We start from the raw sequence: 23,482 nt of genomic DNA, 5'->3' as shown, positions 1-23,482 counted from the left end.
GAAACAAATAAAAAAACCTAAAACAAGGTTGTTCATTTTTTTTAAAAAAAGATACCTCTTCCCAGTCAGCACTGCCCCATATGAGGTCCTCAAGTGTTTAGAAATATTAACAGCTTCCCCATCCCCACTCCTTTACACAGAGAGAGAGAGAGAGAGAGAGAGAGAGAGAGAGAGAGAGAGAGAGAGAGAGAGAGAGAGAGAGAGAGAGAGAGAGAGAGAGAGAGAGAGAGAGAGAGAGAGAGAGAGAGAGAGAGAGAGAGAGAGAGCCTGGACAAATATCTGAGAGTAGGTTCAGACAGAGAGATTCACTTTAATAAGATTGTTTGTGAGCGTGCCAGAAAGCCTTCTGATTAACTATATGTCTAAACTATGAACTGACCTAAAATAATTCCTCTAGCATAATGCACCTTCTTATCATCAATAGTAATGATAGTAATCCAGTGCTGAGTAACTATTGAAGAGATTCATAAATATGTATACTAAGGCAGCTTTCTCACTCTATAGGGTATTTGTCTCCATAGCAACAAATGGCACCATTTCTAATCTTCCATTTAAGCCCTGTATTGAAAATGACTTTTTTTTACTTTTTTGGGGGGGTGTAATTAAAAATAGGCATGCGCATGCACACACAGACAGAAAGACACAAACTCTGTTAGGAATGCCTGTTTGTTCAAATATGTACAATCAGCACCCCACTGTGGCCAAAGTGAGTAATTCCACCAGCTTCTTGAACTTGAGAGCTGGTTAGACTTTCTTCTCACACATTTCAGCTCAGATAATCATACAATCAACATGCATTTTATTCAGTTATTATAAGAAAGGTAAATAACTGTTTCCTATAATAGGACTCACAGTTACCCAGAAGTGAGATCACAATTTCTTTTAATATATGAAAATCGAGATTGCACTAGAACACTGTTTCTTTTGCAACTGCCCTGCAAATAACGGCTACAAAAGAGTTACCTTTTGATAACTGTTTTTGAAAATGCAAAAAAATGAAAATGAAATAACAATGAAAAGTTCTAGACCAGACTTTCACATTTTTTTAAATCCTAGAAATAATTTTCAGGTCTCAGGAACCCTCTACATAAAAACTGCAACTACAAATACAAAATCTTCACAATACAATCCACTTCTAACCTACTGTGTATGTGGGAATGATCTTAAAAGACAGGAAGGAGAAACCACAGACTGGACAAGCAGCAAATGACAGAGATACCTCAGGCCATAAAAGGAGGGAAGGTGTGGGAAGCATTTCGGAAGAGACCCTCCCTAGCTTTCTGGAAAGTAAAAGTAAAGGAGGACAGAAATGCTTCTTGCAAGATTGTGTTAACGTAAGATTTCCGTAAAGATGAGACTACAGGTAGTCCTTGACTTACGACCACAATTGAGCCCAAAATTTCTGTTGCTAAGCGAGACAGTTAAGTGAATTTTGCCCCATTTTTTGACCTTTCCACAATTGTTAATCACTGCAGCTGTTAAATAACACTGTTGTTAAATGAATATGGCTTCCCTATTGACTTTGGTTGTCAGAAGGTCGCAAAAGGTGACTATGTGATCCCAGGATACTGTAACCATCATAAATATGAGTCAGTTGCCGAGGATCTGAATTTTGATCATGTGACCATGGAGATGCTGCTGCAGTCAGCAGTGAAAAATGGTCGTAAGTCATTTTTTTCAGTGCTGTTGTAACTTTGAACGGTCACTAAATGAACTGTTATAAATTGAGGACTACTTGTATTTTGCCCCTTTTTATGACCTTTCTTTTCACAGTTGTTAAGTGAATCACTTCAGTGGTTAAGTTAGGAACACTGGTGTTAAGTGAATCTGGCTTTCACATTAACTTGGTTGTGCTTTGTGACCTGAGTTAGCCCTCGGAGGTAGTTCAGTCTAAGATAGCTGGGAAAGGAACTTCTATCACATCCTGGAGAGCTGATACCAGTCAGCTCAATAATACTGAGCTCACTGGACCAATGTTGAGAAACAATGGCAATTTGCTAAAAAGATTCCAAATGCTTCACTTCCAGTTTTCCTTGAATTTCCTCCATTCCATTTCCTCTCTACCCTACTTTACAAGCAGAGGATCTCAAGAGATTTTCTTTATTTGTGTAATGAGTGGGTTTGTTTTGAATACAAGAGGCGCTGTAGTTCAGTGGCTTAATGACATTGGAGATGGTCTCTGTTCCTGTGATTCGAGTCCTAACACTGGGTGTCAGGGTAAGCTCCCTCACTCGCCTCAGCTTCTGCCCATCTAGCAGTTCAAAAGCATGTTCTATGCAAGTAGATAAATAGGTACCACTTTGGTGAGAAAGATGAGTTGGTGCTCAGTGCAATTTGATTCAAACTCTAAAAACTTTATTGCAGTCAAAACCCAGCAGAAGATAGCTCACAGAACAAGGGGAGGCATGGGAAGCGTTTCAGAAGGGACCCTCCCTAGTTTTCAGAGAGTAAAAGAAGATGAAGGGAAAAGCACTTTCAGACTTAAAAGATTACATTAACATAACCTTATGTAGTGGGGAGAGAGCAGCGCCAATTGTGCAATCATACCAATTGGCACTATCAGCTGAGCAGCATGGATGTCTCGGGGGCCCTGATCACCATGCAGTATCTAACATTCTAGGCTCTTGAGGGCATCCTGAAGGCTAGAGAGTGAAGCAGAGCACATAGCTAATTGACACAGAGCACCAATCATCTGGATAGAGCAGCCAAACCCTGTACTCAGGTGATTGGCTGGGTGGGGCCCCCGATTGCTGTACAGCACCCCACAGATGTCCCAAGCTCTCGGTGGCATCCTGGGAGCTAGAGAGTGACAGGGAGCACATGGTTGGTCTGTAACCCTCTCCGGCCACTCTGGGGTGAGGTGTGTGTTCTTCAGGTAGAACCAATCTATGGAAACCTCGCCCTCAGTCTCTTCCCCTGTAACAGGCAGTATGACAGGGATGGCAGGACCTACTTGTCCCAAAACATCTGGTCCTTCAGCCACAATGGGAAGTCAGTAACATTCCGATCTCTTCATGGAGATTACCTCTGGGATTACCTCCATCCCGACATTTTCTCTTCTGGGGTCAGATTCAAGGACGAGATAAGGCCCTGGCTGCTCCCAGTCCAATCTGATGGATGCCAGCAAGCATGCCACCTCCCCTGGTTGTGGTACCCTCCTCACTCGCTCCAGTTTCCACAGCCATCCCACACCTTCTGCAAGGATTGAAATAGTTTCAAATAGATGTTAAACAGAAGGGGTGAGAACTCTACTCTATCCTGAGGCACCCTGCAAGTGAAAAGCCATGAGCTCAATCTGCCCCCCCCCTCCCAAGATCAAATTTATCAAATTCATCAAGTGATGTGACATATAGTTAACTCCTCTACTCTTTACTATTTTTAAATTATGTGAATGAAAAAGAACGAAATATTAGATTGGGACAGTGGATTCCCACTGAATATGAGGAAATATTTCCAGTTTGGGACTAAATACTATTACCCAGAAATTAAAAAAGGCAAACAGATCTTAAAGATCTTCTTTCCATTTCTATCTTGGGTCTGGTTCTAACCCAGGAGCTGAAAGTATAGATTAGTGCCTGAACTATCTAAAGCTAGCTACCTTTCTCAGTCCTAATGATTAAATCCTTCTGTTTATATGACAGCTATAAGAACAACAAGTCTGGTTCTTTACAGAATCCCCCATGACTTGTTAAATCAGGATTGAAAATGTCACTTTTGCTTATGATAAATGTCAGTGAAAATTTATGGAACATTGTAAGAAATTTAAAAGCGTCCATATGCAAACATAAAAACAACACAAAGCATACAAATGTCAGAAGCACTTAGCAGGGAGGGAGGGAGGTTTTATTTTATTATTATTCGAAAACAATACATGTGTAGGTTGATGTATTTCTAACTTCTATGCATAAATAGTCTTGTGGGAAAGAAAATCAATTCTATATCTCCCATTTAGCTCCATTGTGGAAGCAATAGAGACTTTGAAATTTCTACTGTATGTAAAAATGTGAAATATTTTTTAGTTTTATTTAATATTTATTTAAGTGATTTAAATAGCCAGCTCTGTTACCAAGGTGACCTCAAAGGCATACAAGATTGAAACCAAAAGTCTAACATCAGTCCCAAAATCATTTTAAAAAAAATGTATGATATTGGGATCAAAGAGCCATATCATTTCAATTACTACGGTATGATCATTACAAAGCACTCACATGAGTTCATGAGTTCTTGGCCCAGTTTCCTGTGGGAACATTCAGATCTTTAAACCTTATGGAAGATCCAGCAAGTCAGGGTCATCTGGATCTCTGGGAGAATGCTGTTTCACAGGGCTGCATACAACAGAGAAGGCATGACTCCTAGGTCTCCCAAGATTATTTTATCTAATAGGACATAACCCATTCCAAATATGCTAGTTTTGGGCAGCAGAGACAAGTAGGCCTGCAAATAACCTGCACCTGCACCGAACAGGTCTCTCTGAGCAATAACCAATGGCTTGAATTGCATCTAGAAGTCCACTGGGATCCAGAGCAGAGGTGTTACATGGGTGCATTGTGAAATACTCAGAACTGCCTGTGCTTCTGAATTCTGGACCAGCTGCAGCTCCAAAAGCTCTTCAAGGGCACACTTCATATAAAGCACATTATAATAGTTCAAATGGGAGAATGATCTAGAAATTGGCACACATGTTAAACCTGTGAAACAGGTTATGGTTAGGGCTGCAAAGCATTTGTGGTATAAGTCAAGGATCCCCAACCCCTGGGCCGTGGACCAATACCAGTCCACAGCATGCCAGCAACTGATCCACACAAACAAGCAAAGCCCCATCCGTGAGATGCAGGCAGCACACAAAACCACGCACACTCTGGTCCATGGGAAAACTTCTCTCCATAGAACCAGTCCCTGGTGCCCAAAAGGTTGGGGACCTCTGGTATAAGTAAACAAGGCATAGAGAATTGTTTTATCCAGTGTAGTTTTTTTCTGGCCTATCGCACCACCTACCAATGCTTGTTAGCCATTATTTATGGTGGTCGAGAGGGCAATCTTTTTCAGTCAGAGACTGCTTATTCCTTATTTTCAGACTCTGAGGGTCACAAGAGGAGGAAGAAGCATGGCAACAAATAGGATGTCATCAAAGGAGGTACAGTGGACATCTTCCGCTCTTTATTTTTAAGAATTTTGGAGTTTAGAGAAAATAGGTACCTTGAAATCCAAGATCCTTGGTGGAGTTATTTCATTGGTTAAATTTTTTATTTATTAATAAAAAATAATATTAATTATTAATTAATAATATTAATTAATAATTAATATTCATCAAATATTCCCACTGAAGATCATCATTTTGCCTCTGAATTTTTGCAATGTCTGAAAGGTTCTAGAAGCTGCAAAAATGGATTTAGCGTATTGTAAGATTCTAGCCAATTGTGGATTATTCAATGAAATTGTTCTTTACAATGAAAGTAACCAAAATTGTGACTTAATGTGTAGTGTAATCAAATGACACCAGTCAGTGGTATTTCAATTTTACAGATTTTAATTATTTGAACTATCTTTCCTCCTCTTGCAGAAAGAACAATTGTAGTTCTATGAGTAAAGTCTAGCAATAATTAAAAGAACTCTCAGCACTTCTGTAACCTACAGCTTCAGCTATTTTTAAAGATATTTACGGTGTTTAAGGCAGTATAAATCCAACCCGTTCTTCTAGAGTAGATAACAAAAATCCCAGATAAGAATACCTGCCAGGTTATATTTTGAACCTCAGACAATTGTGAGTTTTGATACAATTCAATAAGCACAGTATTGACTGTCTATTCTTGCAGTTGTGTAGGAAGTAATAGATAAGAGTTAATCCAGCCATTATCATCCACTTGGAAGCAAGAAGGCAGATTTACTGCAGATTAAGAGTTTTAGAAACTTCCAAGAAAGTAATTTCAGCATGAAATTTTCATGACCCCCCCCCCATCCTATTCTTGTAATATACATTCACTGTGTCCTTGCTTGCACTGAAAAGTTGTTTTATAAAAAGTTCCAAAGCGCTCAAAAAAAAATCTTATAGAAATCATTAAAAAAAAAAATTCAAAATGTATTTTAACATTACAGTTTCAAAAGTCTTTGCTTGCAAGATTTCCATTAACTATTTATTCTTTTTATTAAATGAAACCTCTTACATAATTAGGAAGTATGCTTGCCTCATTTCAAGCCAGTTTTTAATTAAGCAGTTTTTAAAATGTCAGTAGTTGAACAATAGCCTACACAAAATATTTAAGCCTTAAAAATTAAGCTTTATCTGGTACAATAAAAAAGATTTTGGAAACTCAAATCATAGGAAATCAAGAAAAAGATGGTCAAGAAAGGGAAAATTTATTTTAAAAAACCATGTCCAAGAGTAGGTAAAAAAATCAACAATTAAAAACATGTATCATACAAACTCTCCACAGATCAATAAAGTGTCCATCTAGATTTACACTGAACATTAACAATACAAACAAAAACTGGTAAAGGAATAATATAGCATGATACAATAAATTAACAAAAAGCACAGTTTTGTAGATGTCCTGTCTTTCAAAGTTTACTCTCAGTTGCATTCAAGTTAGGTTCAACAGTATACTCAGAACGTAGGTACAAAAAAGATTAAGAAATCAGTCATAAGAGATTTGTATGCAGAGCTGGATGATTTTTCTGAGTAAATTGGCCTTCTGGACTACCATAAAGAAAATAAAATTATGCATTTTTTTAAAAAAAATGTTTCATTTAATAAAGCTTGTTTGCTGCACCAATCTTAGGCCAAAGCAATCTATGTACTGTACATCAAAATATAAAAATATTAAAAACATAAAATAACATAAAAACCATAAATACATAAAATTCACCAGTTTCTATTAGCTTTATATATGGTGAGTTGGTTTGTTAAAATGAAAAACAGATTATCAGCCATGGTTTTAAGCAAAAACCAACGGTAATAGTAATTATATTGGAACAAAATTTCTGTATTAAAAATCTGTTCTTCAAAGTATAAATTCAGAGTAAAAAAATGAAAAGTATAATATATAACAAAAGTGAAATGGAATTTACTGATTTCCATTACAATGTCATACAGTTCTCATGCCTCTTCCACAGTTTCCACACTTCAAATTAAAGATACTGTCAATATTTATTAAATTATTATCTAATGCAATTTGCACCACTACTTAAACTACTTAAAATCTAACTAACCAGAAACTACACTGGTTTACAAGATTCGATGTTGTAAATCAGAGTTGATTTCTTTTTTCACCGAAAGTCACTTACACATTATTATTTTTTTGCCAAACTAATGTTACTGTATGGTGTTTGCTCCATTGTAAGCCATCTAGACCTTCAGCTGGTGGAAAGTCTCTCAGGTAGAACAGTAATCACAACATGCAAAATCCATCAATTCAGGCATTATTTCCTTGATAACTGTCTAAATGTTGCTGAATTACTGTGTTTCCCCGAAAGTAAGACCCTATCTTACTTTCTTTTGGGCTCTGAAGTAAGGACTAGGTTTTACCTTCGGGGAGGGCTTACTTATTGCTGGTACTGGTACCAGTAGGCCTCGAGCACGCGGGGATGAGGCAGGGCCTGTGCATGGAGTGGAGAAGCAACACGGCAGCAAGAGCATGGTGGCGGACCAGTTGCGTCCCTCCGCCTGCCAGAGACCTGCCAAAGCCGTGCAGGATAAGGTTGCCATGTGGGGGGGGGGGTGAAGTTGCTTCCCTCTGCCTGCTGAAGTTGCGCAGAGTAAGGTTGCCGCCCCTGCCCAGATGCCCTCACCTCCCCCAAGCATTTTTTTTACTAACCTGCCTTTCAGCTGCATTACATTTCTCCATTCCCTTCTCAGCCTTCGCCACGTTTGTGGGACTACCAGTAAAAAAAAAAAAAAAAGGCCATTTGCTACCTCCTGCCAATGCCACTACCATGAGGCCGTGGAACAAGCCAGGTGGCGGTAAGGAACCAGTATAACAGCACGTGGGTCAGAAGTGGGGAAGATCTACCAGGCCTCATGGCAACGGCACTGGGCACACCAGAGGCAGCAAATGACCACAGATGGCAGCAAACGGCTGCATCATGCTGAAACTGGCCATCTGCTGCATCGCTTGTTGTGCTCAGTGCTGGGCAGCAGTAAGCAATTGGGATACTGGTACTGTGGGTCAGATTCCCCCTCCATCAGCTTCGCCTCATCACAGAGGTAGGCTATCCATGCAAGCCCTTAAGTAGGGCTTAATTTCGGGGGGAGGGCATATATTAGGCCCACCCCCCAAAAAATCAGCTGGGGCATACTTTCGGGGGCAGCTTTACTTTTGGGGAAACACAGTAATCCACATTCTCAGAACTTCCTAGCTATAATTCACATCTTCTTCATCTTCTTTTTGCTGCGTTGGTTGAAGACTGGTGAAGAGCTCATCAAACTATCAGGGGAATGAGAACCATAACTGCTTTCAGAACCATTTGGGCTCTGTGGCATCCCAGCTTCACTCATGCCTGACATTGGCTCTTCAAACACATCACCACCTAAGACTCCATGGTGTCCATGAACATTACTTTCCTCATTCTCTTGTGGTTCCATTTTTACTGGGGCCAAGTTCCAAAGAGGAGAAGTGTTCACCTCACCACCTGGCACAGGGAGAGAGGGGGGGGGGGAGAGAAAGAGTGAAAAGGATTGAGGGAAGAAGGAAGGAAAGGTTTTTTTCATTAATCAGTAAAAGATGCAAAACTGTAACTTCTCACAAATATGAGAGCTGGGAGAGAAAAAACTGCAATCAATGAACTGGTTAAATATGGTAACTAAATAACACATTAAAAACAGAAAAGAATCATACAAGTACTATTAATGTTTCCAGCATCTATTTTGCAGTAAGAAAATATTTTAATTTATTTAATGAATTCTGAACAGAGAGTAAATCCAGAGTATGATTAACTCATCAGGAAGCAATGGACTAGGTTAAATATTAATACTACTGAAGATGAGGAAATAAAATAAGATACCCCAGAACCCACTTAGGACTTAATGGTCCTAAAACACATGCACATTTTGTATCATTTTAATATACTAAATGAATGTATTTAAATAATGCAGTGCAGAGGATTACTTGCAGCCATAACAAGGGCCATCTAATGAAAACAAAGATCAAGAAAAAAAGAACTCCTACATGTTTAATAATTGTTTATCTACTATTGGATAATTATATTTAATTTGGTGCCAACATATTAACATCAAACATTCACATCAAGCAAAGAGTGATATACTCCCAAATGATCTAGGAATACTTAGCTGCACCATTTCCCTCAGAGTATATTTTTAAGGCACTGTAGAAAACACAGTGACAACTTTAGCAACCACACAGCACATGAAAATCTGTTCCTAATCTATTCCAAACTTAGACACTTACAGCTGTAAAGTTTAGATCAGCAGTCTCCAACATTTCCAGCTTGGCTGCCAGACCCGGCATGGGGTGGTGGTGGTGAGTGACAGGCGCATGTGAGTGCAGCTCCATTTGTGCAAGCATCGCACGCACACACCCCTCTCGTGCAAATGGAGCTTTGTGGGCAAGGGGAGGGTGGTTGTGCTTGTGATCAGGCACTTGTGCTCACGCAGGAAACTCCTCTCATGCATGTGAAGGGCACCTGTGCTCGTGCGTCAAGATCCACTTGCACGAGTGGAGTGTGCTTGTGTGCCAAGCTCCATTTGTGCAAATGGAGCTTCATGCACTGGTGCAAGCGCTCTCCACTCACACAAGTGGAATTTCACGTGCAAGGACAAGCATCTTTAGCTTACGTGAGTGGACTTTCACAAGCACAAGTTTGCCCATTTCTGTCATGACCCGGTTTCGAACAGGCCATGGCCCAGTAGCGGGCCATGGCCCGGGGATTGGGGACCCCTGGTTTAGACATCCCTTCTTAAAATAAAATTTTCAATGCATCTCTAAGGAAACAGAAGATGATATCATTTCTGCATCATACAGTATGGAACATGTCTTTCTGCATATTTGCATGCCTGCTTGGATGCATATTTGAATGCATACATGAGTGTACTTGCTTAGACTGAAAATACAAATATTTATGACCATTTTTCACACTTACAATCACTGCAGCATTCCCATGGTCATATGATCAAAATTTGGGCATTTTTGTAACTGGTATGTATTTATGACAGTTGAGTCTCCTGGGATCATGTGATCACCTTTTGCAACCTTTTCATAAGCAAAGTCAGTTGGAAAGCCAGTAACAACCATGTTACCAACTTAACGGCAGTCATTCCCTTAACGGTTATGGCAAGAAAGGTCTTAAAGTAAGGTGAAACTCATTTAACAACTGTCTTCTTAGGAACAGAAATTTTTGAGCTCAATTGTGGTCATAAGTTGAGGACTATCTGTAAGTCATATTATAGCTTAGTTTCTGTGTTAAGGCAGCCTAAGCAGTTATTTTAAAGTGTGTTGTTTATAAGTACAAGAAATGGACAGATGGCAAGTATTCTGAGCCAGCAAGCATTAAAACGCAAATCACAACTCCTTAGGGCTTAAAAAAATTATAAAGAGGTAGCATTTGTTAACATCCAATTTCCAAGCTAACTTTATCTAACACTAGAAATTTAATTCAGCTAGAAGCGAATTTAACATTTTAAGGGCCAGTTCACAAAACACATCATTAGCAATTTCCTTCAGTCGAGCTGTAGGGTTGTTTTTCTTAGCTGTTTTAATTAGAAAAGTGATTATTGACTTTGTCCTCTAACCTTGCCTTTACCCTCCAAAAATAAATAACATTTCAAAGCTTAATAGACAAGCTAGTGTGACAAATGATAAAACTGCTATACTGATATCCCAGTATCTCAATTCTACCAGCACCACAATATAGGCACAACCTTCAGCTAGAACTGGGGAACCCAGAGGTATCAAAGTCCCAAAATGTACCAAAATGCCCATTGACACAATTTTTTTAATATAATACAAAAGTATTGCAATTTCAATTTTACTTAAAAAATTAAAAGTTGAAATGCTACAGAGCAAAGCACTAGCTTCTATTATGTTTATTTTTCAAAATGCATCTAGGCTTCATATTGGACCCATGAACATTCATAAAAGATAAAATTAAGCAGTGCCTGCAGCCTAGACCTTTGAAGTGTCACCATTTGTTCATGCAAAGTGCAAAAATAAGCAAGAATAGGATGATCCGGCTAGATCAGACATGTAAAACTCGCGATGTCACACATGACGTTGCACAACGTATCAGGAGAGTTTTGCCATTGCCGGCAATGGGGTGGGTGTGGCTTCCGCATGACGCATCCAGCCCGGGGGCCAGCAGTTTGACACCCCTGGGCTAGAGATGGTGAGAGCAAGTACAAGACCACTGATACTTTATAACTAGTAATGTTACAATAGCAGCCATTTTGTGAAATCACCCAAAAAACTTCAGGCTTTGAATTTGGATATTATTCTAATAGCTGACCCCAACTTAAACAAATAAAGTATATTTTCATAATAAAAATCAACCCTATTCCCATATACTGGAAATACTTATCCATAAAGAAACAGAGTTGTCAGGCCTTCCCCGCTATAGCCCACTCTTCCTCTGGAATAGCATCTTCTTTGATATTAAACTGGCACAATCCTGTCGTGGTTTAAGAAATCTATTGAGACTTGGCTGTTTCATAAGGCCTTTGAGAATGATGACTAAGCCCATCCTATGGTAAAAGGTATTCTGTTTTGTATAGAATTGTAGATTTTTATTCGCTGATACGATATGACAGGTGAGGAATTTCTCCCATTGTGTTTATTGTTTTCCTCTTTTTACTATAAATTAGGAGCATTAGAATTAGTTGTGATTGATGCAAGATATAAGCCTGAGAAAAATAAATAAAAATATGTACCAGAAGTTTGCGGAGAGGCCTCAGCTTCCAAGTTGGATGAAAAGCGTTCACTCTGAGCTCCAAGGACTCCAACAGGCAATGACTGGTCTCCAGATGCAAGATCACCCTCCAGCTCCTCACTCATAGGAAATGTGATGTCACTAACAGGTTCTTCCTTGATTTTCATAGGTTTCAAATCTTCCGCTGCCTTCTCAGGGTTTACAAGCTTTTCATACTCCTCAGAGAGTTGCTTGCTAACCTGTTGATAAGTCATGAAATAACAAAGAACAGGCTGACTGTAATCAATTGTTAGACACATAAAGGTACAACACAGTTCCTCTATGACAAATTCACCCTTATGAAGATGTCTCTTTCATGACCAAGCCTCCAATTTTTTTTGTGTCTGACTTGCTTGGATCTTATAAACTAGAGAAGCAGAGATTTTGTTCACATAGCACACTAAGCCACAACATTGCTTTTTTCTCTGGGGTATATATATTCATGGGAACTTAGACCTTGTGATTTATATGCCATGGTTCATGATCAGCCAATTCCAGTCTATCAATCAAAAGAGCCGAGGTGGCGCAGCAGTTAGAGTGCAGTACTGCAGGCCACTTTAGCTGACTGTGTTCAGCAGATCAGCGGTTCAAATCTCACCGGCTCAAGGTTGACTCAGCCTTCCATCCTTCCGGGGTAGGTAAAATGAGGACCCAGATTGTTGGGGGCAATGTAAATATATATATATACATTGCTTACTGGTGTACACCGCTTAGAGAGTGCTTGCACTTAAAGCGGTATATATCTCATAAATAAAATCTTTGGTTAAGGAAACCAGGTTTAGCAGTGTACAAACCAGATCATTGGCTTATGAACTGCACACAATAGGTGTGATACATATTTCACCTTTCACAAAATTCAGAACAAAGTACATAAGATGGATAGTTGTTTTTCAAATGTATTTTTCCCCAAAAAGTAACTGAATACAGTCCCAATAGCTTACCTCACCAAAAATATTTTTATTCCACTGAATTATAGTTATAATTATAGTATAGTTTACTTTTTTAAAACCTTCCAACTCCAATGAAGATAACAAAATTTCAGCCTTGCTTTTCCAACTATGTCACCATGCCATTGCCCTACTATTGCCAGCCTTTGAAGGCCAAACAATTCATATTTAAAAGTGCATCTCCTGGCTTTGAAAAGATTGCCTAACTTGGCTGACTTGACTGTCAAGCATTGGAAAGCATTACTATTGATTCTTGTTATAGCTGAATCATTCCGTAATCAAGTTAAAATTGGATGTGCATAACATAATCTTCAGGAATAGAAAACTTTTAATATCTGCTCTGAGAACTGCTGTCAGAAATGGCACAATGAGTACATGGTTCTACACTTTCTTCAAGACTGTTTCCAGACAACAGCCTCGGGGACATAGGCTCAGCCCCATGTCATTTAACTGCAGAACAACACGGAAATCCATATTTCATGTTCATCAATATCTACATGAAGCCCTTGAGGAAAATGCACTGTGGGAGCAAGGGGATAGTAGTACACAAAGTCTCTTTCCATTCCATCTATAGTGGATGAGGCACTTTAGACACCTAAACAGTTTATGTAGGGGGATTGACTAACAAAGCCAAATAAAATTCAATGAACGAGATGAGGTATTATTGCTGGGCTATTCAAAGAAGTTTATTATGAGCAGCAGTTCATTTGTCTTTCCTCACCTGCAGCATATAGCTATGATAGTCTTTAATTCGATGTTGCCAAAACCTCTGCAGAGAGAGCACACTGCCAATGCCCACTTCATGGAAGACTTGTTCCATAACATCTGGGAAAGGGGTCTGTCCAAGCCGAGCTTCTCTGTCCACAGCACAACGCAGAAGTTTGGCGAACTTCAAGCAGTATTCATGGGCAATGTCTGTCAGAGTCTCCAGAACACTTTCATGGGCACATTCAAAGCCAGTGTGAGCTAAAATGGTAGCTATAGACTGATAAAGAAGCTGGCGGCAAGAGGTCCAACTCAACTCTATTACTGGCTCTCCTTTGCCTCTACAATCAGATAATGAACAAGAACAATGAAAATTGAAGACAAAAGTCATGCTAAGGTGTTCAGAACAAATAACCTCCTAGTTAACTTGGAATACCTAGCTTGAAACACACAAAAAATACGCCTAGATTGTAGCGTGCTCAGTCTGATTTCATAATTAATTTTTTTGAAGTTAAAAATATACAATAAAAATAACGCTATTGCAAAAAAAAAATCAGTTACCAGTGTTTAAAGTATCATATATAACTTTTTAGACTTTAACTCAGGCAACATATTCATATTAATTACTAAATATGAATGATCTGTGCTGTAAAAGAGTCAATATAGCTAAAATTAAATACTGAATATTTGTAGTATTTAATCCACATTTTTCTAGAGTTAATTGATTTTAGAAATTTGAAATCAAATTATGTTGAACATTTAACTCTATCCTAAAGATTTAGAGATGGCAGCTTTAAAATCAGGCTTCAAATTATGTAGGCTGAGCCTGGAAGCTGTAATGTACACACATTAAAAAAAATCCCCTGAAGGATTATTATCTGAAAAAATTGTTCCACACAATAATCCTTATAATTGAACAATAATTGAGGTTTTTTATTTTTAAAAACAAATTTACTTTTTCAATATGTCAAAACTATTAGATTAAGATTCCCCAAAACCAACATTTGTAATAATAACTACAGAACCTTATAATGAATCTCCATTCTACTAAAGACTAAGATCTTTTAGTTTTCACAAGTCATATTCTGAAAAAAAATCAGCTTCTGTTTAACCTTAATTGTAGATCAAGCAAACAGTAAGAAAAACTTCAGTACTGTGAAGTATAAATATTTTATATTTATAAAATTTTTGACAATCTATAATATATAGAGAACTGACAAATCTAATTTTCCTGTTCAGATCTCCAAAACTTGATTAACAAAACTACAATATGGAATTATAATATTAAAATATAAAGTTGCAACATAAATCCATCAAGCTCAATATAGCATAGAGCTGCCTTCCCTAGCTTAGTGCCTCCTACAGGTATTAGCTGAAGCAGACATGTCAAACACAAGGTCCGGGGGCCGGATGCGGCCCACGGTGGTTTCATGTGGCCCGCAAAGCCATCCTAGAAACAGTGAGGGAACGGCTGCCGCTGCCTTGGCCCTGGCCAGCCAGGAGGGAGCCAATGTACAATTTTGTGGTGGTCATCTATGCTGAAACGCATTCAGTCTTAGCTCCACAAGGCCGTCTGGAAACTGCGAGGAACCAGTCCCAGCCATGTCGGCCCCGCCCCCTGGGTGCATGCTGGGGAGGTGTCACCCTTTGTGAGGAATGAAGAAATGCACCATCACACTGGCCTACTTCACATATCCGGCTTGATTGGCTCCCGGGGAGGGGTTTCAGCAGGCAGCGGGGCGCTTTCCTCACAGTGCCGAGAGGCTGAGCCGGGTGCCGTGAATCTAATGAGAAGTGCAATACTGCCTAGCCCCCAGCCTGCCCAGTTTCAGCAGGCAGCAAGGTGCAAAGCTAGTGAGCTTCGCACTGCCCAGTTCAACCTCTCAGCATTGTGAGGAGAGTGCCCCTCTGCTTGCCAAGACCAGGCAGGCTGGGGGCTGGGCGGCATCGCACTTCTTTTCGGATTCGCGCCACCTGGCTCAGCCTCTCGGCACTATGAGGAGAGCGCCTCACTACCTGCCAAAACCAGGCAGGCTAGGGGCTGGGTGGCATTGTGCAGGTAACATTGACTCTCACGCTGTACATGGCATCCCCTCCCCCAGAGCCCACCAAGTCAGGTATATGAAGTAGGTGAAGGCCATGTGCTGGCCACTTCCAGGCGATGGTGCATTTCTTCATTTCTCACGAAGGGTGACACCTCCCTAGCTGTGTTTCTTGCCTGTTTTTCTCCCTCCCTCATCTCAAATATTTTCCCACCACTCTGTACTTAGGAAGGAAGGAAGGAAAGAAGAAAAGGAGAGGGAGGATCTGAGGGAAGTCCTGCCTTAGTCCTCCCCTGCTGCCCTTTCACCATCCCCTTGCTCCCTCCTCCTGGCCTATCCTGGGGGTCTCCCATCCTATTGCTAAGGAAGCTTTGTATACAAAGCCGGGTCTCCTCCCATGGAGAGGGAATGGGCCTCCCTCTGATTTTGCCCTCGTACCCATCATGAACAACTTGGCTAAGGAGAGCAAACACAGCAGCAGAAGCCTTGAGGAGGAGGTAAGTGCAGCTAGGTGCCCCCTTGGGGAAGTGGGGCTGGGCTTGGTGCCGCGGGTGCTCGAGGGCCAGGCTAGGCATTTGACCTCTGCTGCCCAGGGCTCCGGGCAGCCCGCACCACCATCCACCCCACCACATGGCCTGAGAGAAACAGTGAGGCTCCTCCAGTGAATCATGCCTTGGCATTTGTCCTGGTCCCACCCCCTTCTGCCAGAGACCCTCAGATCTGTCCCATTCCTGCCCAGGTCCCCACAGGCACCATTGACGTGAACGACGCAGACTGGCCATGCTCACCCAGCAGGCCACACCCACTCCATCCACGCCCACCCAGTAGGGCGCACTCACCCTGGCCACACCCACCCAGGCCCGAGGGCAACCGCAATACTGATGCGGCCCTCAATGAAACTGAGTTTGACACTCCTGGGCTAGAGCTTCCTTCTCCCTTGGTTAGCATCCTCCAACATATCTGGAAGGTATCAGATTCAAGCAAATTGAGGACTATCTCTGAGATTTAAATGGAAGGGGTTTTTTGCAATCATACCAAGACTGCACTTGAGGCCTTTTCTGTGCAACTCATGTTCTATCAAGTTGGTATTTGTCATGCTGAAGACAGCTCTCAATAGTAGAATATTAGCATGTCCCTTTTCTTTTCTGGCAGAGAGAGATTATATACTTCCAAAACAATCGCACATCTGATAAGCTAAATAAACCAAACATGGCTTATTATTAGTGCTATTTCAGACATTACAAAATGGGTCATTTTTTTGTTTTGTTTTAATCACTATCCATTAAACATTCTCAAAGGAAGTGATATGAAACTCTATCACATAGCAACTTTAAGTAGCCAATTCCAGTTGTCTACTTCCCATTTAATCAGTGCATGAAGAGGAAGGAATTTGGACTGATCTGACAGGTGCAGAAAAAACTGAGGTCCATTCAAATAAAACCATAGGCTGAACCTACTGGCCTCTTCAAAGATAAATGAGAGTATAAAAACAGGTTCAGGAAAGCAAAGATGGCTTTCTTACAATTGCTTCCATTTTATAAAACATCACACTTCCTGGGTTCTATTTTCGAGTCACTGAAGTGTAACAAAAATCCATTTCCTGATACAAAATTCCTTCCAGATAAAACAAAGAATGATGCTAGTAAATTATATTGCCTAGCATCCAGTATTCAAAAATAGAAAAGCTTGTTCTCTACCTTTCCTGATTTTGATCTAGCAGTACCAATTCCTTTCCTAATTTCCTTTTGCTTTTTCTTTGAAACAGAAATTTGAAGCAGGTGCCACCCTTAAATATTGCCATCAGTGACAGCCAAGTATTTTTCTCTAGTTCCAATACTGTATTCTGAGACTCTAGCAGTCTCAGAATACATAAACAATTTGCTGTGCTGGTTCAAAAAAATAAGAGGCAGCAGTTCATTGGCAGATTGCTACTGAATATGGGGTAGAGAAACACAACACAAGATGTGATTAATCCATTGCACCCTAAGACCCTAGGACATTAAACAGAAATAGGATTCTGGGCCGCGATTTGGAATCACTGCCATGCTTAGTTCTTGATATTCCATATGATAAAGGCTAGTTATTTCCGAATGACCACCAAAGATTAAAGTTAATCATATAAAAGGTAAAAATGGTATTTTCAGGTGATTACAAAAATGGACTATATCCATACAGCAAAAGCCCCCACACTTATAATGCCCAAATAGGTCAATTCTATATTTTTGCAGATTTGCTTAAGGGACCAAAATCCAGCAGGGGATCATTTCACAAGAAAAGACATTTAAAATTAAGCTAATAGAAATGGAAGAGGAAATGGTACTGAGCACAGTGGAATGTAAACTTCAGATTAGTACAGCATAATCCAGTGGTCACTATACCAAAACTACCACAACTTACCTATAAAAGTCACTTTCTGGATCACTGTGCCTCAACTGGAATGGCATCTTGGGTGTTTTACTATCCAAAGTAAGCAAGTCATCAGGGAGAGGTGGGGACCCAGGACAAGTTGGCAAAGGCTCACTTCCTTCCATCTTGATACCCTCCAATTGCTGTTGGTTCTGAGTCTGAGCCGTGGCAATAAGACTACGCAACTTCCTATTATGCTGGATTAGCTGGACAGTATGAATGGTGAGACTACAGGGCTCTGAAGGAAGATCGAGTATGGTTATGGGCTTAGGCTTGTTAGCTGAAGGTTGATGCAATGGAGGATCCTGGACCTCTACAGTACGGAACTCCCGCTGAAGCAAGTCAAAAGAGCTGCGGTTGGTCTGACTGGAGGAAACAGGGATCTCACCCCAGTAGCGGAGCATCTTACTGGTTGACCAAACAGAATATATTCAGGTAATAGTTCAGATAACAAAGTAATCGTCCTATGAAGAAAATTGACTCTATAGTATCCTTGCGAAGTTAATTATTTGATTTGGCAAACTGTGGGGAGCAGGTAATCTAAAAATGTACTATTGAGTTCTCATTGCAGCTGAAGAGTTCATGAAGTAATACGGTCTATATAAATTAATTCAGCAACATCTGCTTTAAGCAGTGACTTTCTTAATGTCTCTGGAGGAAAAACAAGAAATTGGCAAAAAAAGTTATGGTTTCTGTCTCACGAAAGATCCATGACTTAATATCAAAGCTAGACACAAAACAAAATAACTATTGCCTTTTATATTTTTGAAAGAACTATAGCCATAGGGTTTTTTGTCTGAATAATCTTTAGTGCAAAAGATAAAGAAACATCTCACTACTGTGTTTAGCGAGGAAGAGAGGGAAATTTTGTTGTTGATGTTATTGTTAGATGACTGCAAAATGACTTTCTAATCCAAAAGAGGTGATAAAAATATAAACACAGAAAAAAAAGTTATATGTCATAACACATTAGTCTACTCTGTCAATCCCAAAATTGCCAGCCCAACTAAAACTAATCCTAGAAATTGCTCCCTATGTCCATCTTATAAATGCAGGCATGTGGCATATGTGCATGTACATATCTGTACATATACTTGAAATAAGTCACAATCCCAAATTATACAATGTAATTAATTATACAAATTACATTAATTGATGATTAAAATTAATGGTTCATAAAATATCTTCTTTATACAGTTAATTCATTCATCATTGGATATACCAATTACTTTTTTTCAAATAGAAAATCCACTCTTATGCAGACATACATGCAGGTAACACACACACACACACACACACAAACACAAACTCCCTCCTTCCAGCAAAAACAGCAACAAAAAAGAAAAGAAACAGATGGAAACTAGGCAAGGTTAGGGCAAGGAGAAAAACTAATTTAGCAGAGAAGTAAAGAAGAGAGAGACGTTTTATTCAGATGTTACAAAAAAGTGACATTCATTAGGCAAACAACGCCTTCCAAGCAACAACTAATCTTCAATCTTACCCCACTTTTTAACAAACATTCCAACAGAAATTTCTCCCTTTGGCATTCATACAATATATTCTATTCTTAGAAAATGGAAGAAGAGACTCCAAGATTGCATAATATACCCATGCACATAACAGCACGGGGGGGGTGGAAAGATCAGAGGAAAAGATCTTGTGAAATCTTAAATGGAATGAAGGTGCTATGTGGAATAATTACACATTTAGATGATAGGAAAATGATTTTCCCACATATCATTACTTTGAAGGAGGTGGGTATCTTCTTACTTTCTCTAAGAAAATTAACAAAACTAAATATAAAGTTGTTTTTAATCTCATTCTTCATACTGCTCACCGGAAATTAAAGCTGAAATATTTCAGACACATAACATGAAGACAAGAATCACTGGTGAAAACCCTGATTAGAAAAATCAAATGTAGCCTAGAAAACCAAGTAGCTACATACTACCGTATAACAAATTATAAAAGCAAGAACTTACAAGAATGTAAAGAAGGAGCTACTGATATCTTAATCCCAAAGATTCACAAGTAATTGAACTAATGAACAATGTTATTAACAGATTTTAGATCCCAAGCCATAAATTATTTATTCATAATTTCATAAGTGTTAATGTTTAATTTGAAACATGTTTTATTACTTTTATTATGCTAAACTTCATATCACCATTATGAATTAGATTGCATTTCCCCCAATTAGTAGACGTTAAATCTAAAATTGTACATCTTGTTTTAAAAGCATGAAATCTGACATAAATATAGTGGCGTCTGCCCTTCTAAAAGCAAAAGAACATCATTATTATGAATGTTTTTGTTGTTAATTGCGAAGTCATGTCCAACCCATCGCGACCCCATGGACAATGTTCCTCCAGGTCTTCCTGTCCTCTACCATCTTCTGGAGTCCATTTAAGTTCACATCTACTGCTTCAGTGACTCCATCCAGCCATCTCATTCTCTGTCGTCTCCTTCTTCTATTGCCCTCAATCTTTCCCAGCATTAGGCCCTTCTCCAGTGAGTTAACTAATGTTAAATACAAAATATTCTATAAACACAGAAAAGATTGTTCCCAAACAGCATACTTTGCATGTTCTTTATGGAGGCAGAAAATATTTCTAAGAGAACTAAATCCTGTAGATTAGATTTGAAAGGAAAGTTGGATGTCAAAAGCAACCAAAGCAAATAAGCTCAGAAATAGCACCTATCAGAGACATGAATCGGTGCCTTTTTTCCCATAACTATTATGCAACTACTAGTAGCTTGTAGTCTCTATTCATAGAGCTTCTCGCTGCAGAGTCATCTTTAACTTTTGTAGGATAAAGGAATAGCAGTGAAAGAAAGTGAATCTTGTATAGCAATCCTTATTTTCCTTCTTTTTATGCAAATCATTTATTTTTATTTGTATCCTACCTTTATTTTTACAAATAAGGTAGCAAACATATCCAACATACCTTCCTCTTTCTATTTTCCCCACAACATCATCCCTGTGAGGTGGGTTGGGCTGAGTGAATGATTGGCCCAATGTCACCGAGCTAGCTTTCACACCAAAGTCAGAACTAGAACTCATGATCTTCTGATTTCTAGCCTGGTGCCTTAACTACTAGACCAGCGGTTCTCAACCTATGGGTCGCGACCCCATTTGGGGTCGATTGACCATTTCACAGGGGTCGCCATGCAAGGCTGTCCGCCATTTTTTCCCCTTTTCCGGCGGGTGCCTTACCTCCCTTGGGCTGGGCCAGCTTGCCAGCTACGCATCAGTCGGCGCAGGAGGCGGCACCACGCATGCGCGGCGCTCCTGGGCAGGGAAAGTCCTTGACTTACGACTGGTTGGGTAGTCCTCAACTTACGACCGGTTTAGTCCTCGACCTACGACCGGTTTAGTCCTCGACTTACGACCGGTTGGGGGTCGTGGCATTAAAAAGGTTGAGAACCACTGTACTAGACCAAACTGGCTCCCTTTACGATTTATAATTTATAATTCTAAAGAAGCTAAAGAAATTTCAAAAAGCCAAGCAGAAGCCTTTGTTTGTCCTGCAGCGCTATTCTTAATTGTGCCAAACAGGATACAATTCTGAGGAATGAATTATAAGCTTCATAATGAGGAAAACAGAACATATCTAGCTTTCTAGCTTAGGTTTATTCATGAAGTAAATATATATTTTTAAAGCTCTATATGGGAATAGGACTTTAGTTGGTGCCAACCAAGGAAATGCTGCCACATAACATAAATATCAATTGTTCAGGTAGTAATAGAAGGTACTGTTGTAACATACTATTTCTGTACTATTGCCAAGAAAATTACACAGATATCTCCATGAAGCCACTAGCTAAATTGAAAATAGACTTGATTTTTTAATACAGACCTATACAAAAAGCATGCAAGTTTATTTTGAACTTATTCACATTGTCATTTATATTAGATCAGCAAGAGCAGGTAGACTTTGACTTACAACCATAATTGGGATCAGAACTTCTGTTGCTAAGCATTAAGTTGTGCCCAATTTTACAACCTTTTTTGGCATGGTTGTTAAGCAAATCCCTGCAGTTATTAAGTGTTGGAAGCTGGCTGGGAAGATCACAAATGGTGATCACATGACACCAGGATGCTGCAACCATCATAAATACATGTCAGCTGCCAAGCACCCAAATATTGATCACATAATCAAACGGATGCTATAAAGACATAAATGTGAGGTCAGTAATCATTTTTTCCCAGTATCATTGTAACTTTGAACAATTGCTAAATGAATGGTGGTAAGTCAAGGACTACCTGTAATATAAATCTATTTCCAGCAAGTAAAGTAATCAAATTGTTATTCTGCTCATTTTTATTACATGAAATCTATATTCATTAAATGTTTTTATATTTTATGTTTTTATACTTTTAACTGTACACCATCCAGAGTCACTCTGAAAGTGAGATGGGCAGTACCTAAATTTGATAAATAAAATGTGTTCACACTAACATAAATTGACGACAGACTTTGAACTTATGCTCCCTCATATAGGTTCCATGTCCTGTAAATAGGCAAAACAACTTATGAGCAGTGGAAATATTTTGTTGTTGTTCTTCACATTTATGACTGGATTCTAAGTATATGATTGTTTTTAACCTTGATTAATTCTCCACATATTGTAGACTAAAGGATTTATATTCTAGACAGCTCTAGCTCTTAAAGTTTTCTAAGATCCATTACCAAAGCAATGAAAAGAAAAATGGTGGAATACAGAAATAACTCAGACATCTTCCTAATTGGCATAGTCTAAGAGAGGGAGGTGGTAAACCAAAAACAAAACTGTAAGTTTCTGTTACTGTAGCCAAATTTAATAAAAATAGTTTTAGTCTCAATATGAATTTCTCAGTCTGATCTTAGATCAAGATCAAGTTGATGTTGGTCTGATTTTAGGGCTGACATGCTACAGAGTGACTAAAATGCTGTCCACAGTCCTCTGGCGGTAAAGGCCACGGAACACCATAGGACTGAATATATATGGTCAACTTTATAGTGCATAAGTACAGTTTTGTCTACAAACGTTCTTCAACCTGGTGCCCTCTAGTAGCCGTCGTTTCTGTAAATGTGAATATCTGCACACATCCGACGTCCGCATCGGATTGGAGAAAAGTTGGTGCACAAGACTTAATCCCGAAAAGAAAAAAGCCCGCACAGCTGTTCCACATCCGAATGCTGCCCGGATTCTTTATGAGGAACCACATAAAGTGGGTTGCATCCATTGAATGAGATTGTATAGGTTTGAAATTTCAACCCGTGCCTCTGGCATCAACTTAATCGTAGCAACAACGGGTCCCCGCGCGGCCTTACCGTGCCAAAGACTTTCAGTACCGCAATGCTCGACGAAACCGAATTCAGGAAGTCCCCAACCTAAGGAATCCCTCAAGGTTAATTTAGGGATACTTTTTTGGAAAAACCAAATAGCGCCCAGCGTTTGGCCCTAAATTACGGGCGCATCTTT

At 39.5% G+C, this 23,482-nt stretch overlaps 1 protein-coding gene across 3 annotated transcripts in view; it reads right to left on the bottom strand.

The window, feature by feature from the left end:
* Nucleotides 1-6,333: 6,333 nt before the first annotated feature.
* The window catches only part of SUPT7L (SPT7 like, STAGA complex subunit gamma), a 77,628-nt gene continuing 60,479 nt past the window's right edge, over nucleotides 6,334-23,482 (bottom strand). Inside the window, exons 1-5 of one of the 3 annotated variants that reach the window (XM_039337068.1) lie at nucleotides 23,332-23,470; nucleotides 18,005-18,664; nucleotides 13,582-13,906; nucleotides 11,876-12,113; nucleotides 6,334-8,625 (exon numbers count right to left, since the gene is read on the bottom strand). In XM_039337068.1, coding sequence (XP_039193002.1) covers nucleotides 8,360-8,625; nucleotides 11,876-12,113; nucleotides 13,582-13,906; nucleotides 18,005-18,417 — 1,242 coding nt within the window. In that variant the 5' untranslated portion in view covers nucleotides 18,418-18,664; nucleotides 23,332-23,470 and the 3' untranslated portion in view covers nucleotides 6,334-8,359. Of the gene's footprint in view, nucleotides 8,626-11,875; nucleotides 12,114-13,581; nucleotides 13,907-18,004; nucleotides 18,665-23,331; nucleotides 23,471-23,482 lie in introns of those variants that run through there. The other 2 variants (XM_039337070.1, XM_039337069.1) reach the window with 2 other exon arrangements.

This window comes from Crotalus tigris, unplaced genomic scaffold, assembly GCF_016545835.1.
Source record: "Crotalus tigris isolate CLP2741 ecotype Arizona unplaced genomic scaffold, ASM1654583v1 scf7180000017668.6805642782:7212621, whole genome shotgun sequence".
NCBI classification, from domain to species: Eukaryota; Metazoa; Chordata; class Lepidosauria; order Squamata; family Viperidae; genus Crotalus; species Crotalus tigris.
This window is presented reverse-complemented; position numbering and strand designations above follow the sequence as displayed.